Source organism: Carcharhinus amblyrhynchos, chromosome 7 (genome assembly GCF_965287045.1).
Source record: "Carcharhinus amblyrhynchos chromosome 7, sCarAmb.v2.hapA, whole genome shotgun sequence".
NCBI lineage: Eukaryota > Metazoa > Chordata > Chondrichthyes > Carcharhiniformes > Carcharhinidae > Carcharhinus > Carcharhinus amblyrhynchos.
The window spans coordinates 60,305,918-60,326,610 of record NC_137330.1 but is presented as its reverse complement, the minus strand read 5'-3'; the positions used below and the strand labels follow the sequence as shown (position 1 = coordinate 60,326,610).

The 20,693-nt window shown below is 41.5% G+C and overlaps 1 protein-coding gene across 3 annotated transcripts in view; it reads right to left on the bottom strand.

Annotated features, from left to right (window-relative positions):
- Window positions 1-552: 552 nt before the first annotated feature.
- Window positions 553-20,693, bottom strand: part of LOC145345469 (adhesion G-protein coupled receptor F2-like) — an 82,526-nt gene continuing 62,385 nt past the window's right edge. For all 3 annotated transcript variants that reach the window (XM_080193288.1, XM_080193291.1, XM_080193289.1), the window contains 6 exons: window positions 19,648-19,815; window positions 10,381-11,766; window positions 6,532-6,573; window positions 6,389-6,442; window positions 3,876-3,951; window positions 553-2,548 (listed from right to left, as the gene is read on the bottom strand). In XM_080193288.1, coding sequence (XP_080049414.1) covers window positions 2,457-2,548; window positions 3,876-3,951; window positions 6,389-6,442; window positions 6,532-6,573; window positions 10,381-11,766; window positions 19,648-19,815 — 1,818 coding nt within the window. In that variant the 3' untranslated portion in view covers window positions 553-2,456. The remainder of the gene's footprint in view (window positions 2,549-3,875; window positions 3,952-6,388; window positions 6,443-6,531; window positions 6,574-10,380; window positions 11,767-19,647; window positions 19,816-20,693) is intronic.

Here is a 20,693-nt window from a genome sequence, read left to right as displayed (position 1 = left end):
TACAGTAATTATAGAAGTAATATATAAACATAAATTTACACACTCCATAATCATATAACTCTACATTTATGTTTAAGTTTATTTATTTATTAGTGTCACAGGTAGGCTTACATTAACACTGCAATGAAGTTACTAAGAAAATCCCTTAGTTGCTATTCTCCCGCACCTGTTTGGGTACACTGAGGGAGAATTTAGCACAGACTGTGGGAGGAAACCAGAACACCTGAAGGAAATCCACACACACGTGGGGAGAGTGTGCAGACACTACAGAGACAGTGACCCAAGCCATGATTCAAACCCGAGTCCATGCACTGTGAGAAGGCTGTACTAACCACTGTGTCACCGTGCCACACATTGCATGTATGGGTTGGCCCACCGTATGTGGACTGCAGTGTTTCAAGAAGGCAGCTCACCACCACCGTCTCAAGGACAAATTAGGAATGGGCAATCTGGCCAGCAAGCGATGCCCATGTCCCATAAGTGAATAAAAAAATGACTTTGAACATTAAATTGAAGTGCCAGTCATTATTTATTGCACTAAATGCAGTTTTTGTTTATTCATTGATGTTCTTCCTTTAATCAATAGACTCTGTTCACATATGTTGCAACAGGTTGTATCTTGAATCATTAATTCACAAAAATATACAGAGAATAAATTGAATATTATGTTAGAAATAAACTATTCAAAGAACAAAACACATTTACAATTTCTTTCTATCATAATTTCTAAATGCAAATTATATACCAACATTCCATTCATAATAATATATTTCCAGTCTTAAAACCAAAATCCCTTCTCAAGGATCTTTCCCTTAAGCTTTAAGTATTATTTAATAGAAAATTAAAATACACATATAACAAGATTTTAACATTACTCCAAATGATGAGTTTTATAATAACATACAGCCAATTTCTATCATTAATAATTTTTCTCACTGCACCAACTGTGGTTACGGTATTTAACATAATCATATTGTTAGGTTCAGTTACATTAACCGAACAAAGATTACTTTCTAATGTGTTTCCTTTTATAAATTATTTTGCTAAACTTTCCTCTATGATTCAGAGTTCATTGAGCATCTTATATTGACCCACAGACCATGTGATATTAGTTCTTGAGGCTGAGCAAGACAATTTTTCTACTTCCTTTTTCTAAAGTTTAAAGTTTTTCTCCCTTTGCCCATGGATGGTATTCACATGTGGGCCCAAGGACATGCCAAATGGCCATTATTTTTGTGTGAGCACAGACAGTACATGACAAAAACTGTGCAATCATGGGGATAAGGTGTGGAGTGGAAGTGATTTGGGGGTTATTGGGATACCGAAGCATTACCTGGCATCCTGACAAGTGCCCTTTGCAGCAGAAGTCAGTAAGTTGTGATCAAAAATAGGAAACTGCCAATTTTTTCTCTTCCTTACCCAGAAATACAAAGGTTGCTCCTATTGGAATTCTACTCACAATAACATTCCTCCATGTCAGTGTAAGTTATTGATGGGATGTAACCCAGAATATTGATTTCCTGAGGAAAGTTCCTTCAAAAATTTTTCACATTTTCAACAAAAAAAATCAAGCAAAATTTCAGTATGCTAATCCAATCTTTCATTGTGTGAACAATTCAAGCCCAAGAATTTGTGAGAGCTTAAGTAGACCCAAAGCAAGAACTCAGGGAAGCTCACCTGAAGCATTGGGAGAAGAAGGAAGGAAAGTGGTACATTCACTCTCAAAGACTAAGCTAAACACAAAGGCTGAAATTTTACTGTGTCGCCCGCCCCAAAATCAGTTTGCAGAACAGGATTCTCAGTTGGCCTCGGGCAGGATTTTATGAGCCTCGCCCTTACGAGATTGTAAAATCCCAACCAAAAACACCTTATGTGGCACAATGGTTAGCACTGCTGCCTCACAGTGCCAGGTTTAATTCCACCTTTCTATGTGGAGTTTGCACATTTTCCCACATCTGTGTGGGTTTCCTCCAGGTGCTCCAGTTTCCTCCCGCACTCTAAAGATATGCAGGTTAGGTTGATTGGCCATGCTAAGTTGCCACTTGGAATTGTTGTCGATGCAGGCTCAATGGGCCAAATGGCCTCCTTCAGTACTCAAATGATTCTATGATTCTATGAAAATTGACCACAGCAAGACTTGTCTACAATAAACCTATACAAATGACAAATGTATGATGATGAACAATTCCATCATTATTCACACAATCCTACAGTGAATTGCGGGCAATTGTCAGCTTACACCAAAATATTCTAGTATGTGTCATCTTACTGATATAAATTATTGCCCCAGTTGCTAACCCCATCAAATGAAGTGTATTGATGAAAATGCCAATGCTGCAAAGTTTTATACTTCTTAACAAAAGCAACGATTTCTTCTTGAATAACATTGAAAATGATTTCTTATGGTATAAGTTGACCATTTCTATTATTTCTTCTGCAACTGAAGATGGTCAGTTTTATCTTTGAGCTTCAGCAGTCAGCTTTGAGTAGGATGTTAGAGATGTGTCAGTGTCATTGGAGTGTAATTGTTGAGTTAAATTGTAACTTTCTGAAACATTGGAACAGGGAAAAGATCAGCAAGTGTTGGAATCACATAGTAACTCCATACTGATGTACATTTATGTTATCAACAAAATTGCTCGGTAATTGTGTAATATAGAGTATCATTTTAAGGCCTTCAAAATTGTGATTACCAAAACAATACACATCACTGACAATATCATTGTACACCTGATATAAATATTGCAAAATTTTATTATAACAGTAATACTCACATGTTAAACAAATATTACCTGTGCAAAATTATTGAAGGCAGTTTTGAACTCAAGTATTTTACATCAACCCACCAGTGGATTTTTATAGGCAGTGATGACTGTAAATTTTTGGAGGGCTATCCTACTGGAGTCCCCCCTGCCCCAATTTCTCTGCAATTTTACTTTAGGGTAGGCAAGGCCATGAAAGCCCCTCCCTTTCCACCCCACCACTCCTGCATGGAGTTGCCCTTCTTAAAATCGGTGGCCCTCCCAGAAGGTTTGACCCATGTGGGTCCCTAGCTTCTCCACTGACACCCGTCCCCTTCTACGAATCCTTTCCACCCTGAGACCTCCAAAATGTACCTGGTCCTAGACTCCCAGGACATAGGTTCTAGGAATCTGTTGCAGCCTCAGTCCTATCCATTGCTTAAAGCAGGAAGGAGCCTGATGTATTGATGCAAATCAATGTCCTGTCATGTCAACAGGATCTGATAACAGTTTGAACCAGACTGTGACTGACAATTGAGAAGTCTTACAACACCAGGTTAAAGTCCAACAGGTTTATTTGGTAGCGCAAGCTTTCGGAGCACTACCCCTTCATCAGGTGAGTGGGAATGAGAGTGGCAATTGAAGCAGAGAAGCTGAAATTTCTCTCCAGCTGGGCAGAAACAGCTTTGAAGAGAGGGGGGATCTGATAAATAAGTCCAAAAGATTTCCATTGCAAAGGGTCAGAATGAGCAGGCATGTTGCGGATTCATGACGATAATCACCAATCCTTCCCTGAGAGCCAATTATGCCACCTACTCGACACCGACAGGCAGCCCTTGGGCTGTGTGATTTCATGGTGATTGCTGCTGACTTAACCCAGAAAATAAATGAGTGTTTAAAATATTTCTGACTTTATTCTGGTTCGACTGGGCAGGAAACTAACTTGCAAATGCAGTTTCTGCCAGGAATATGCTCACAGGTAAAATCCAGACCCAATTTGATCATTTTTTGTGCAGAACATGAATTCTTTCACTCCAATAATAGCCACCAAATTACAGCTACTCATTTAAAATAATGAGTAACTTTAATTATGGGACTGGATCTATTGTTGTTTAGGTTCATGATTAGACTTACTGTTTCTAAAATTAAACAGATGATTCTGTTTAAAGGAAGTCTTTGCAGTCGAAGTGCTACGTACACTACGTACACTCTGAAAAATAAAAAAAAGAATGATTCAACAAGGAAGAGAGCTCACTTGGAGAATGTCACAGAATTTGTGGATAGTCTGGAGGGATGTCAGAAGTTGCAGCGAGACATAGATAGGATGCAAGACTGGGCGGAGAAGTGGCAGATGGACTTCAACGCGGATAAATGTGTAGTGGTCCATTTTGGCAGGTCCAATGGGATGAAGGAGTGCAATATCAAGGGTAGGAGTCTTCGCAGTGTTGAGGAGCAGAAGGACCTTGGGGTCCGGGTCCATAGGACTCTTAAATCGGCCTCGCAGGTGGCGGATGTGGTCAAGAAGGCGTATGGTGTTATAGCCTTCATTAATTGAGGGATTGAGTTTAGGAGTCGGGAGGTAATGCTGCAACTTTATAAGACCCTTGTCAGACCCCACTTGGAGTACTGTGAATTTCATGAGATCCTCTCTCTACAAACACTGCTGCTTGCCGGGAACACAAGAATCTTGATTTGATTTTTTGTTCAAATATACACTATTTTTAAGGGGAACTGTCCCCTTTCAGGGGCAATCTGCCAAGAGAGTCACATGACCTAGCTAACCAATCAGGGAATGGGGGAGGGGGAATCACCCTCGCAAGTGCAGACTTTTGTGACCATTTGATTCTGTCATGGGCCTCAAGCCTCTATTGTAGTTATATGTAAATAAACATAGCAATTGTTATTTAGAGTCATAGAGGTTTACAGCATGGAAACAGGCCCTTTGGCCCAATTTGTCCATGCCACCCTTATTTTTAAACCCCCATTTGGCCCATATCCCTCTATACCTTTTGTACCCATGTAGCTATCTAAATGCTTTTTAAAAGATAAAATTGTACCCGCCTCTACTACTATCTCTGGCAGCTTGCTCCAGACATTCCCCACCTCTGTGTGAAAAAATTGCCCCTCTGGACACTTATGCCTTCTAGTTTTAGACCCCCCTTCCTTTGGGAAAAGATATTGACTATCCACCTCGTCTATGCCCGTCATTATTTTATAGACCTCTATAAGGTCACCCTTCAGCCTCCTACGCTCCAGAGAAAAAAGCCCCAGCCTATTTAGCCTCTTCTTATAACTCAATCCATGAAGTCCCAGTAGCATCCTAATAAATCTTTTCTGCACTCTTTCTAATTTAATAATATCCTTTCTATAATAGGGTGACCAGAATTGCACACAGTATTCCAAGTGTGGCCTTACCAATGTCTTGTACAACTTTAACAAGATGTCCCAACTCCTATATTTACCTAACCTACAGGCAAAGGTGGAGGATGGGATGGCATGAGTTGACAATAAGTTGGCTTGGGGCTATAAAGGGCCATGGCGGTGGCGGAGAGGGAGGTGACTACTGAGCATAGGTTGCCATTGAGGGTATGAGGGGCTATAGGGAGTAGGCAAAAGACAGAGATTGGCATAGGGTATGAGGGATCACGTGGGTTAGAGGGGCATGAATTGGCAATGACTTAGCATGGATGGGGCATGGGAGTGTGGGGGATTGTATGAGGATGAGAGCTGAAGGGCTGTTTTTTGTTTGTCTTTTTCACATTATTGATAAAATGCTGGTTCGCCGAACCAGGACTTCCAGCCATCCTGGTTCTGCAGCCAGCCGCCTCCGTGCTCATTCCAGCAGTACTCACCCCCACCCCTGGAATGAAGATCATAACAACCTGGGCACCTTTTCTTGGGTTGGTTGTGCAGATGAAAGAAATATCCCAACCCAGGAACAAAAATTCAGGTCTATATTTGTGGATGATGGCACTATGATCAATAACAGTTCCATCTTGGTGAGGTTCAATGTGTCCCGGATAATCCTTGTACATCTCAGCTTTTCTTTACGTCCCTCCATGGCCTAGTTTCTCCTCAATCCTGAAACCTTTTCCAATCTTGATGTATCTTTCTCTTTGGTTTTTCAACCCTAATATCCCTTTGTCTATCCCTTCCTTTTGCTCTTCTATAAATAGAACAGCTTCTTCTTATCTGAAGCAGGCTGTCATGAATTCCATTCTCAGATTCCTCCATCTTACTATTCCTCTACCTTCCTTCAAAAACCTAATCAAACCTCATTCTTAAGACCAAGCCTTTAAACACCAATTCCTTTTGTTAATTCTCCATATTGCACCATGAGACATTAGCCAGAATTCTCTAGCTGTTCATGTCCCGCCGTTGCTGTCAGTGAGGATGGAAACTTTTGCGCTCAGCCAAATCTCTGTTCACTGTAATAGGACCAGAGAATCCTGTCCATTGTGTCAAAAATATAAATATATAGTTCAAGTTGTTATTATCCTTCCATTCCCATTGTTCTGTTCATTCTCACAATAGCTGACCAATTCCATTGTATATCAATTCCGAGGAAAGGTGTCTATCTAAAGCATTTATATTTATTTTCTTTTTCAGATGATAATTATCCCAGTATTCTTATTTTCAAGTCTTACGTTTGTTTGAGAAGGAACTTCTGTCGATAAAGACTTCATCAAGACTCCTCGTACCTAAGATAATAGCAGAAGAAGGTATGTTATTAGTTGAAGCAAAAATAAGTAATGCTGGGAAACTGGTGGAAATGGTAAGTTTAGCTCACCTTCTTATCCATGAATGTTCCAAAGACTAGAATAAAGAATCCCTAAAAAAAGATTTTTTTAAATAGTTAACCAATAGATCTTTAACAAATTGCAAACACGTTTTTAAACATTCCATTAACTATTCAAAATTAACCATTTGTTAACAGTTTAAAGCAGAGGTTTCTTTTAACCAGTGATATCTAATTCCAAACTTATCAGACCAAATTGCTGGCAAATCTATAGAATCTACTTTCCTCCCTGGCTACAATGCTTAGCATATTAATTAGTTGTTTTTAGGTCCCCACCCTGCCAAATCAAATCCTGCTCTCTCTTGAACCATTTAGTTTTCTTCTGCAGAAGGTGGTTAGGATGATTAAAATTATTATCCTTGGTTTCAGATCTCTTCCTGGCCTTTCCCCATCCTATCTCTGCCTACAATTCTTTCAGATTACTGACAACCTTCAATTGTGTCATCTTCTATATTTCTAATTACAATCATTCCACCACTGGCAACATTGCCTTCAGCTCCCTCAGCTCTTCCTAAACTTTCCGTCACACAATTTATTTATTTTCGTACTCCATGACCCTCATTTACATTGAGATAGATGGGCAGAAGAGACAGTCAGTGGCTGGGAAATATGGGAAAGATGAAGAATTTGATATTCAATTTCTTGCATACAGATGACCAGGTGCAAGGCTGGCTGGCTGGTAGCTCTGCAGGAAAATCTGTTATAGATCAGCAGCTGGGGAGGACAGAGAATGTCTGAAGGTCATGGGACAAAAAAAAACCATGGCGGGTGGGGGCAGGGGTGGATTATGAAAAAATTATGGGAAGGTGTTGAAATTTTTTGTAGTGAGTTGGAGAAATCACATGGAGGGTTTCTGAAGACAGCAAGTAGAGACTTCTGAGGGGATTGTCCAGAGATTGTGGAGGGGGGGTGGGTTGGTGTCTAGAAATCACCAGTGAAGAGCTTCCACAAAGTGGGTACAGATGACAAAATGAAGTGAGGGGTCCAGTGATCATGCAGGTGTGTGTAAACTGCGTGAAGGGATTGCAGTGTTCCCAGTGGGAAATATCACCTGGATTGTGGTCTGAAGATCTCAGGAAGCAAGCAGTGCACAGATCACTGGGAGGTTGGGGTCTAGGGGGTCAGAAGCTATAATGTCACAAAAATGATCCCAAGAATAGGGTCCAGTAATAGAGGGGGTGGGTCTGGAGATAGTGAGGCACAGGGAGTCTGGTGATAATGAGGAGAGGGGCTCTGGTGATAGTGAGAAAAGAGGGTCTGGAGATTGCAGGACAAAGGGATTCAGGAGAAACTCTCATGCTTCATCTTGCCCACAAGTAGTGCTGGAAAGCATTTGCCTACTGCATCCTTTTTATATCCTTATAGCAGCTAGATTTCTGAGCCCAAAAAACCTAAAAATTAATAAAATCTGATATTTATCATAGTATGATTACTGACCTATCTCGAGTGCCAGTTACATTGATTCCCAATCAACCCAGTTAAAATAGAAGTCAGGACATTCACAAATGTCCTCTTTCTGGTTTGATAATTTTACTAGTGAGCCAATGCTTCATTTGTGATCTAACTATGACAAAGTTATATACAGTAAAAAATCTGACTACACCAGGTTTTAGTCCAACCGATTTATTTGATAGTAAATGCACAAGTTTTCGAGGTTTCCCTCTTCGTCAGGTGAATGGAGAGTTCTGGCCTCAGACAGAGCATACAAAGCACAGACAGTTTAGAGATTACTGATTAGAATGCGAATCTTTACACCTAACCTGCTGTTCAAATCCTAAAGTGGCCGACAATGTGAGTGGAGGGAGCACTGATCACAGGTTAAAGAGATGTGTATTGTCTCCAGACAGCACAGTAAGTGAGGTTTTGACTGATAGCCAAGTTCCGCACACATGAGGACAGTCTCAACAGGGATCTTGGGTTCATGTCACACTATCTGTAACCCCCGTGACTTGCCTGGATTTGCAAAACCTCACTCACTGTGCTGTCTGGAGACAATACACATCTCTTTAACCTGTGATCAGTGCTCCTTCCACTCACATTGTCGGCCACTTTAGGACTTGAACAGCAGGTTAAGTGTAAAGATTCACATTCTAATCAGTAATCTCTAAACTGTGCTTTATATGCCCTGTCTGAGGCCAGAACTCTCCATTCACCTGATGAAGAGGGAAACCTCGAAAGCTTGTGCGTTTACTATCAAATAAATCGGTTGGACTAAAACCTGGTGTTGTCAGACTTTTTACTGTGTTTACCCCAGTCCAACGCCGGCACATCCACATCAAAGTTATATACTCCAAACGTTCAAGATTTTTTCACACAGAATACACAGAGAAATCTTACCCCATTATTCCAAATAAAGACTTACTAGTGATCCACATAAGAGTAGAATAATTTCTTTTACCTATATTACAATAATGACTCTTCTAAAATTGGATTTGAAGCACTTCATGATGTTCTGGCAATGTGAAAACTGCTACATAATTAAATCTGATATGAAATAATGACACTCCATCAAATCTACTTGTCATGGAATATATATATTTCTGCTGCACTTCCAGTGCTGAGTTGATCATATGTTGGACACTGCCTAGTTCCAAATGACCATAAATCCGAACATGTTAAGGGGTGATCTATGAGCTGATGGAATATGTTTCCAATTCTCGTTAGTGGTGCACTAAGGCAAACTTTTGACAGTTTCCATAGCTAGTTATTCCTTGAATACGTCACTAGTCTGTCACTTATAGCTTGAGGGGTGCACATCAAGTGTGGCTGACCAGGAGTCTCTCTTGCTTGTATTGCCAGCCATTGGCGTGTTTGGAAGCATTTGCAGGTTGGCACTCAACCTATTTCACCATACTATGAACACACCATCCTTGGCCCTGGGATGGGACTCAAACCCAGTGCTTCTGGTTCAGAGGCAGAGAAACAACTCCATGTGCCACAAAGCCTCTGTGGAATATGTTTAGTTGGTGCTAATTACTTAGTATGAATTTGATTACGTAAGTATGAGTTGACTAATGTCACAAGGCTACATTTCTTTATTTTGAAAATATGATTTTGAAAATTTTCAATTGACAAGAAATGAGATGGAACAAGCTACTTAAAAAATACAAGGCCACATTCCAAGGTGAAGGGGAAAGACAAATGAGTCACCCTCAGGGGAATACAAGAAAAGTGACATTTCATATAATTGAGGGATCATCAAAACGCATCCCTGTCAAAGGAAGAGACATTTTTAAAATGCAAATACTGGATACTGAAAAAAGTGTCTACCATAGATAAACGCACCCAAAACCCCTTGGAAATAGACAATGAGTGAAGTATAACAGACCAGTTTGCAGTCACAGCAAAGAAATTTTTAAGAAAGACTTCAGCAGAAGAGACAGCCTGGAAGTTATCTCTGGAATGTGCCTTGGAAGACAATGTGACTATAAATCAACCAGGGAACCAATGTCTCATAATAATTGCAAAGTCTGCTACATCTACAAAATTAGTAAATCCAAATCAGCTGCAGCATTTAAGAGTCTACACCTTAAGGGCAATCAAAGGACATTTAACCATATATTCGCATGTGCATGTGTGTGTGATGTTGCATTTTATGTTTATTAAGTTTGCTCTTTTTTTGATTCAAGAAAATTTTATTTGATTGGCTCCTTATTGCTCATAGATTAAATAGTTCAATGCATTCTTATTTCAGAAAGGGATATCCTGTTCGAAAAGAAACTTAAACCTTTGCTGTGAGCAACCAAGGAGGTTAAATATAGGGAAGCATGTTCATCCTTTCTTACCTGGTCACACTGAACAGTTAAAATTCAAGAATAAGAAAACATTGATGATACATACCTGAAAAGCATTGAGAATTGTAAATACATAATGGAAAGCCTTAGGAGAACCCTTTTGAAAAGTTGGTATTCCAAATGCCCAGGTGAGTCCGAGGATTGGGGTTAACACAGCAATGCTTCTCACAACTTGTTTAAGCGTTTCTCTCTCCTGATTATTTTCTCTGGATCTGACCCCGATTGTTGGCCGTAACAGTTGAAATATGACAACAATCAGAATAATGAGGTTTATTGCAATTATAACCAGTGCAGGTATAACAAATGCAAGTAGAGGGTATTCTTTCTCCCAGCCAAGCCAGCAGGCACCTTCTCTTGTGTAACTGTTTCTTGGGTAGTTAACTCCAATGGTGATGATAGAGATTATTAATGGAGAAAGGTAACCTATACTAAATGATATTCCCATCATAGATGATTTACTGAGATTATGGAATGGGAAAAGCAAAAGGTAGACAAGTAGTAGACCCAGCGTTAACATCCAAAAAAATAAGGCAAGATAGAAAAAGTGAATGAAGAAAGTAGCAGCTATGCAAGCCTTTGCTCCTGGTGTTACAGCTGAAGCCACAATGAACCATATATCAGCTACCAGCAGATTTACCGCTATATTCAGAATTCCAACATGGCGAATATATGAAGTCTTATTTTTGGTCAGATGTTTCCAGACTATGGCCTCTAAAATAATAGTGATTACTAAACATCCTATTGATATGGCAACTCCAACTCTGGTTATATATTGCAAAGCTGGGTCGTCTATAGAATCACGGGACATTAAAATAGAAAAGGATGTCAAGTGCTCACAGTTACATGTGATATTTTCCCCATTAATTTCAGGCGTACAGCCAGTGTTATTCCATGCGCCATTGCCACTAAAGTCCCAAAATGCACACACGGCCGTGTTGAGATCAAGCATGCGATTTCTTGGTGAGAAGGTCATGCTGATGTTAACAGGTTTCTTAACATTTAATGTTATTGTCATAACAAGACCATTAATCAAAACGTCTCCATTGAAGGTTGTAATATTGGGTAAAATATCAATCAATGTTGGATATGCAATGGTGATAACTGTGGCATTTGGTATATCTTCAAATTCTTCAGGGGAAATTAATACACTCGCACTTAAATTGGAATATTCTCTGGTTGAGATGTTAGCAAAAAGCTCATTAGTGGAACAGTTACTGTTTCCATGAACAATTCTAGTAGCTCTGAGCTGAACATTCTCTTTTTTAATCTTAAAACAGTCATTCTTCAGATTGACGCGATCATTAAAATTTTCCATCGTCTGTAATAATTGAGAACCAGGGTTGGAGTTATTTTCATTTAGTGTGTTTGTGAGAATTTTCCATGCATCTACTGATGCAGAAGAGATAACTCTGCTTACAGAATGGAAGACATTCTGAAAAACACAAAAGAAAACTTTGTTAATTAGATATACAATTTCAAATTCACAAAAAATAAATATTTTTAGCATCATAAAATGGCCAAAAGATACAGGCTTGATACATATGAACTTCCAAAAATGATATGCAGTCCATTAGCCTGTCCCTTACTCATGCACCCTGCAGAAACATTACTAACCCCACATTCCCTGCATAGGCAAATAGACCTTGTAAAAAGTCAGAGAAAACCAGACCCAGTAAAATAAAATCAGATCTAGAAGATTTCCCTTCAAACCCCTCAGGTTATCAAAAGCAGTCTAGCTGGTCACATTGAACATATGTACATTAACTGTTCATCCACTGACCTTTTATACAAGCAACTCTGCCCTGACCAATTCTTTCCAACTCCCTGTTGAAGGTTTGTTGAAAGTCAGCACACATCTCACATGGCAGCAATATATTCCAAATGCTTGGAACTTTCTTGGGAAAGAACCAGATAACATCTAGCCTATTCTTACTTCTGCATAGTTTAAATGCATGTCCCCATTTGCTCCCTAGTCTGTCAACCATTGAAGTTGAACAATAAGAACACATTCTAACTTTTTAGTTGCTTGATATACTTTGACATAAGAAATACAAGCTGGAGTAGACCATTTGGCCACCTGAGCGTCCTCCTCTGTTTATTTCGACATGGCTGATCTTCGACCTCAACTCCAACTTCTCACATTATCCTCACACTATAATTTCCTTAATACACGGAAATCTATCAAACACTGCCTTCAACATACTCAATGTTGAAATATCCACATTCCTCTGCATTGCAGAATCCAAAGATTCATTAAATTCTGAGTGAGGAAATTTCCATCATCTCAATGCTAAATGTCTACCCGTTATGCTGACACTGTTCTAGATTCTCCGGTAAGGGGAAACATTTCTTAGCACCCGCCCTCTCAAGCTTCATAGGATGATCTTCTCTTCCCAGGAGCCAGTCTAATGAGTTTTTATTGCACTCTCTCTAGGTCAGTCATGTGTTTCCATGATGTTTGGAGAAGTGATTTTGTGCGCTGTGGTTTGATATAATCATCTGACCTCTGACATCATCATTTATGTATTAAGGCTTGAGAGCAGATGCCATTCCATCCACTACTGGAACATGGTGTCAGGAGTGTGCATCTGAAATTGTGTGGATTTCAAAGCTGTGGGAGAGCCAGCTGCTGTAAGAAACAGCAGAGAATAACTAAAACTTCAGGATGTCATTTTATGCAATACATTATATGCTAGGTGAGTCAGGTTTTGAATAGTTCTCCACCTACTCTTAGGAAGATGAATGGGGATTTGAAAATGAAATGAAAATGTTTCTGCTTCTGTGCACACTTTAGACTTGGACCCTTTATTTTATGTTGTCTTGTCCTGTTCTTCCGACCAAAATGAACCAGCTCACACTTCTCTGCATTGAATTTCATCTCCTACCTATCTGCCCAAATGCACCAGTCTATACTGTTTCACCTCATAGTTTACAATGCTTGCAAGTTTTGTATCATTCGCAGACTTTGAAATTGTCCCCTGCACAACAAGATCGAGATCATTCTTATATATCAGGAAAAGCAAGGGTCCTAATACTGACCCCAGGGAAACGTCACTTCAGAGTCATTAATCAGAAGATGAGAAAAGAGATGGTGAAACACATTACAAGGAAGGCAGTAGCAAGATGGGTCAGCAAGCTTCAGTTGGATGCTCTGGAATTGGAATGGGACTGAGGAGCAAGGTCCTCAGGTCACAGAGAGGCAGTGATCTCAGAGGGTATGAGTGCAGCAAACAAGTGAGAGACTGGGAGGGTGTATAAGAAATGTAGCATCATGTCATCTCCACTGAGATATTCAAACCAAGAGTCCCAATTGCTTGTCCAGTCACAATGCCACAGTGAGACAGTTGTCCACAGTGTCAACAAACCATCTTGTACGCACAGTCACATTGCGATGATGCTATCTATTGATGTATTGTCTCCCTCCTCAAGATGCGACAGAGACTACAAGGATCTTCCATTGACACTCTGCATAACATGCTCTCCAGAACCAAGCACCAGTACGGATACATACACATTCATGGGCATTAGTGTGTCAACTTCATTGGAGTTGCACAGCAGTGAAAACACTACATACTTGCATGAGGAGCTGGGCTGGAGCAGAGAGTGCCCAGGGCAGTCTCAGTTGGAGGATTGCTGGATATCAAGTCCATTCTGAGTCTGGAGTAGGTAATGAGCCTCTAGAGTCAGCCATAAAGCAGCAGATGCTGAATGTCTAGCAGGATGCATGGAAAGATCCAATGGAGATTCCTGAAGGTGCCATAATCTCAGTGTCGGAAGAATCCATGCAGTCATGAGTACTGCGCTGAGCCTGAGCTCCGAGCACACAGAGAATGGTGACTGTCCTGGAGAGGCAGCTCCAGGAGCAGAATTAGGGGTGTCTGGAGCTGCGCTTGGACCTTGCAGCTCTTACACTGGCAGTGACCTCAGCATGTGAAAGATCAGTGAGGCACTTAGTCTCTCTGCTCAATTCCCATCAATGGTGAACAAGGAGGTACAAACTACTTCACACTGGCAGACAAACTTTTTGTGGTATCTGTGGTCTCCTCTCAGGGCACTCCGGATGAAGGCAACAGCTCTTACATCCTTCAGCCATTAACCATGGCATCTGCCAACTGTGAAGTGCATTGCCATGGTGCTGGATGACCCTCTCTGGCATTGCTCCACAGCTATACTGGCAAAGGACAAGCACCAAGGTCATCAGGGCCAACAAAACAGCAGATTCTGCAAGTTGCCACTGCCAACGAGACGCTGGTACCGAGAGGCAGCCCTTGCATATGTAAGTTTAAACAACTATAAGCAGAAGAGAAGGCATCATAATATTTCATTTGATAAGCATTTTGTGATCAGATTGGTGCCACGTGTGGGAAGAATGCCTTGTGTTGGAAGGGAGGGGCTGCAAACTTTATTTCAAAGATCATAAATTGAGAGAGGGATGACAGGATGGGCCTCATCAAGATTATTCAGCAAGGAGGCAAAACTTTTGCCCTCATTTCAGGCCATGTCATGAGTGCTTAGCTGAAAGAATGGAGAATCAAGGCCTCCCTAGATTCACTGCCTCCTAAAACATTTCTCACTTTTGCATCCATGTCCTCACCCTCATCGACCCCATCACTTGAACCTCTGGAGCTTGTGGAGTTGCCTTGCTGTCTTTATCCTCCAAAGGGTTCCCCTTTGACAGGGCTGGAATTTGCAGCATGCACCACTATTAATGATACACACTGTGGAGGATATGGCAGTGTTCCCCTGATTGATCCAGGCAGTGGAATCTTATCTTGAGCAACCCAATGGTCCTCTCAATTATTGCCCTTGTAAATGCATGGCTTCTACTGGAACTTTACTCCGCTGTCTCTTTCTGTGCTTGAGTGGTGTACTGAGCAATCTGTTCTGTGGATAACCTTTAATTCCCAGGAACCAACCAAGCTGGAACCATGAATAACCTTGACACCTGGGAATGTTGCAGGATATAGGCAACACGGGTGCTGCCAGCTACTTGATGTAGACCTGCAAAATCTGTGTCTTGTGGTTGCAAACTATCTGAATTTTCATGGAGTGGAAGACCTTCCAGATCATGAAGGTGACCTCTTAAACCATTGACACCTTTATGGCCACATGCACGCAATCCATGGCAACCTGGATGCAGTGGAATGTAGCATTTGCTGTGAAGCTATTAGTTTGCTCAGCTGGCTGGCTTCATCAGTCTGGAAATGAATGACATTTATCACCTATCTGAGCAGAGGCTCAGTAATGAGTTGATGCAGCTGTGGGCAGCAGAATGGGAAAAATCACTTAGATCATTCACTGAGCCTTAGAAAGTACAGGAGACGAAAGATTGCAGGGCCTCTGCTACCTTCATAGATTGAGATGATCTCTGGGCTAATCATCTGGCTATTGAAGGTTGCTGTGTCCCTAGAGAGGCAGAACTTCCATTGGCACTGGACCTTGGACATGTCAAGGTAGCTAAAGCACTGCCTAAAGCACTGGCTTCATGCTAATGTTTCTTCTGTGGACCATTCTGCCTTGCACTTCCTGCTGGCCCTGCACCATTTCACAGTAACTTCATTATAGTATTAACGTAAGCTTACTTGTGACACTAATAAATAAAATTTAAAACTTTAAACTTTAAAACTCTCTTGCTGTGCTCTCTCTGGGATTCTGCTTGTGGAAAACAGACCTCCTCTCCCTTCTAATTCTCTCCTACTCCTAAGAGGGTGTCCCTCCAGGGAGTCAACTATCCCCATTTGCTGGGATACAAATGGCACAGGATAGAGCACTGAAGTGTGCACTCAATAGAAAGTCACCAGGAAAGTTTGTAAGCCAAAGAGTCTGCCAGAAAACACATGAAATGCAACTAACTGTCAGAAAAACATCTACAACCAACTCTCAACTCAACATCTGCTGACTCACATTGGAAGAGGTCTCACAACACCAGGTTAAAGTCCAACAGGCTTATTTGGTAGCACAAACCACTAACTTTCGGATGGCTGCTCCTTCATCAGATGAGTGGGATTTCAGTTCACAAACAGGGCATATAAAGACACAAATTCAATCTACAAAATAATGGTTGGAATGTGAGTCTTTACAGGTAATCAAATCTTAAGTGTACAGACATTATGAGTGGAGAGAGGGTTAAGCATAGGTTAAAGGGATGTGTATTGTCTCCAACCGGGACAGTTGGTGAGATTTTGCAAGCCCAGGCAAGTCATGGGGGTTACAGATAGTGTGACATGAACCCAAGATCCCGGTTGAGGCCATCCTCATGTGTGCGAAACTTGGCTATCAGTCTCTGCTCAGCAACTCTGCATTGTCATGTTGTGAAGGCCACCTTGGCGAACGCTTACCCGAAGATCAGAGGCCAAATGCCTGTGACCACTGAAGTGTTCCCCAACAGGAAGAGAACACTCTTGCCTGGTGATTGTCAAGCAGTGTTCATTAGCCATTGTCATAGCATCTGCATGGTCTCCCAAATGTACCATGCCTCGGGACATCCTTTCCTGCAGCGTATCAGGTGGACAACATTGGCCGAGTTGCAAGTGTAAGTACCATGTATGTGGTGGATGGTGTTCTCACATGAGATGGCATCTATGTCGGTGATCCGGCATGTCTTGCAGAGGTTGCCGTGGCAGGATTGTGTGGTGTTGTGGTCACTGTTTTCCTGAAGGCTGGCTAGTTTGCTGTGGACAATGGTCTGTTTGAGGTTGTGCGGTTGTTTGAAGGCAAGAAGTGGGGCTGTGGGAATGGCCTTGGCAAGATGTTCATCTTCATCAATGACATGTTGAAGATTCTGGAGAAGATGTCATAGCATCCCCACTCACCTGATGAAAGAGCAATGCTCCGAAAGCTCGTGCTATCAAATAAGCCTGTTGGACTTTAACCTGGTGTTGTGAGACGTCTTACTATGTTTACCGCAGTCCAACGCCGGCATCTCCACATCATACTCACATTGTCCCAGCTCTGGATGAATTTTATCCCACCCTGAATTGAGGATGCAGTAAAAATGGGTTGACAGCCTATCAATGTGGCCTGTGTGCCAACAGGTCACATAAAATCAGAGACTATTGCCCTTTTAATTGGATTAATTACGCTTCTAATTGTCGATGGATGTGCTTCCAACACCACATGTGCCTGCCAATCATAGAATTGTGTGATAGCACAATGCTGTCAGAATGCACAGCCAACATTTTCTCACATAATTTCACTTGAGTGCCTCCCACCCTCAAACCAGTATTCAGTCTGGAAAACTGATGAGAGTGATGGTCAAATTGAGCGGTAGGAACAGAGCAGGTCCATGGCACCATCAATAGCTCAACGACATGGGAGATACAAAGGAGACTGGATGAGACATAATGATTTCATCTGATTTGATTTATTATTATCACATGTATTGGGACACAATGAAAAGTATTGTTTCTTGCGTGCTATACAGAAAAAGTATATCGTTCATAGAATGCATAAGGGAGAAGGAAAGGAGAGGCTATGGAATATAACACTGCAGTCACAGACAGGGTGTAAAAAAAATGCGAGGTAAGTCCATTTAAAAGTCTGACGGCAGCAAGGTAGAAGCTGTTCTTTAGTCAGCTGGTATGTGATCTCAGATATTTGTATCTTTTTCCTGACAGAAAAAAGTGGAGGAGAGAATGTCCGGGGTGAGTGGGATCCTTAATTATGCTGGCTGCTTTGCCAAGGCAGCAGGAAGCGTAGACGGAGTCAATGGATAATAGGTGATTCAATAGTTAAAAGAGGAGATAGGCATTACTGCAGCCACAAACATGATTCTAAGACATTGCTTTGCTTCCCTGTTTTTTCCTTTTTTTCCCTCTTGTTGATTCCCTCACCATCTGCAGCAGAGCCAGTTTGGCAGCTATGTTCTTTAGGACTCAGCTAGCTTGATCTGTAGTGGTGCTATGAGCTACTTTTGATGATGGAAGTTTCTCACCTAGATTAGATTCTGCATGCTTGCCACCCTAAGTCTAAGTGGTGTTCAACATGGAGGAGTACTGATTCATCAGCTGCTATGTAGCAGTTAGCAGGAGGTTCCCTTACTATGAAATGTATGAAGTTCTGACAGGGCCTGACATGCTGGATGCAGGGATGTTGTTTCCTCTGGCTGTGAATGGTGGTGGTGCGGGGTGGGTGGATGGGACTAGATCAAGGAGTCAGAATACGGGGAAGCCATTTAGTACAGAGATAAACCTCCTCAGCCAGAGGGAGATGAAACAATGACACTCTCTTCCACAGAAGGCTGTGGAGATGAAATCACTGAACATATTTAAGAAGGGGATGGTTGAATTTCATACAATCATAGAATATTTACAATGCAGAAGGAGGCCATTCAGCCCATCGAGCCTGCACCAACAACAATTCCATCCTGGCCCTAACCTCGTAACCCCGTATATTTACCCTACTAATCCCCCTAACACTAAGGACCAATTTACCATTCAACCTAACGCCACATTTTTACACTGTGGCAGTAAACTGGAACATCCTGAAGAAACCCACATGCAAATTTCTGCACTCTAAAGGTGTCAAGAGGTTTGGGGAGAGCGTGGAAGTATGGCATTGAGACAGAGGATCAGCCATGATCATAATGAATGGCAGAGCAGACTTGAAGGGCTGAATGGCCTACATGTAGGCCAGACCAGGTAAAGATGGTAGATTTCCTTCCCTAAAGGACAGTAGTGAACCAGATAGGTTTTTAGGATAATCAATATTTGTCTTTTAATTCCTGGTATTTTATTGATCTGCCATGGGGGAATTTGAATCCAGGTCCCCAGAGCTAAGTTTCTGCATTACTATTCCATGTATTATGCCTCCATTTCTTTAATGTGGAGATGCCAGTGTTGGACTGGGGTGGACAAGATGAGAGGTCATTCAACACTAGTCCAACAAGTTTATTTGAAATCACAAGCTTTCAGGGTGCTGCTCTTTCATCAGGTGAAGTGGAGAGAGGCACACAGGCAGAAAACTCCGCCTGTATATTCTGTGCCTGTGAACTCCTCTTTATCTGACAAAAGAGCAGCGCTCCAAAAGCTTGTGATTTTGAATAAACCTGTTGGGCTGTAACCTGGGGGCAATTGACCTCTCAGATGTTTCCAACTTCTATTTGATCTAATGCCGTTGAGATTGATGTGTTTCCTATTAACTGGACCCTATGAAAGTCAAGTCTCCTTTTCAGCAATTTCTAAAAACTAGTGTGATTCTTTAAGCAACACATTCGATTTTTTCCCTGCTAAACCTGATTTCACATTAACAAGGCAGACTACAGAAATGCACGATAGTAGGCTTGAGATTGTATCCAGCAGATGTTACTTCTTACCTCCATATCTGTTTCATTAACAGTGGCGTTTACATTTGAAATAAGTGTCAGAATGGTAACCACAGCTTGGACGTTGCCTGGGGTGGTTATTTTAACTGTATTTGTTTCATTGGATAATTGTTGAAGGAGATTCGAAAATTCAGTATCTAAGCTGGTGGTGTTTATCGCCTGAAAATGAAATTAGAGATAATTACAGCAACATTTGAAATTGATGGGCTGGAAAAGAGGTAAGTTGTGCACAGTCCATGGAGTTGTGGTGTAACTGACTATCATGATCCCAGTGCACCCTCCATTCCCACCAGCAGTTACATAATCTCCTGGAATAATGTTCTAAAAATCTTCTGGCAATGTAAGGAGAAAAATTGTGAAATTCCTCTCTGGCTCACCAATGCAATAAAAGTATTTCAGTTTGTCTTTGTCTCTGTAACCTTCCCCCATGTATGCTTGTCTTTCCCTTCTTTTCCCTAATTTGTATTTGTCTTTCCCACCCACCTCATGGCCAGTTTGTTCATGTTAACTTGCCCTGCTGTTCATACTTCCCTCTCTCTTTTCCAAGGCTTGTTTCTCTGTCTCCCTACTCCTGAGTTTATGTGTATGTCTTGACCTTTCCTCATTCATAGAACATAGAACAGTACAGCACAGTACAGGTCCTTCAGCCCTCAATGTTGTGCCGAGCTATGTTCAAACCCAGGATCACGCTATCCCACACCCTATAATTCTGGTGGGCTCCATGTGCCTATCCAATAACCGTTTGAAAGTTCCTAAAGAGTCCAACTCCACTATCACAGCAAGCGATGTATTCCATACCCCAACCACTCTCTGAGTGAAGAATATACCTTGGACATCCCTCCTTTATCTCCCACCATGAACCTTATAGTTATGCCCCCTAGTAACAGCTACATCTACCCAAGGAAAGTCTCTGCACGTCCATTCTATCTATCCCCCTCATCATCTTATAAACCTCTATTAAGTCGCCTCTCATCCTCCTCCACTATAAAGAGAAAAGCCACAGCCCGCTCAATCTTTCTTCATAATTCCTACCCTCC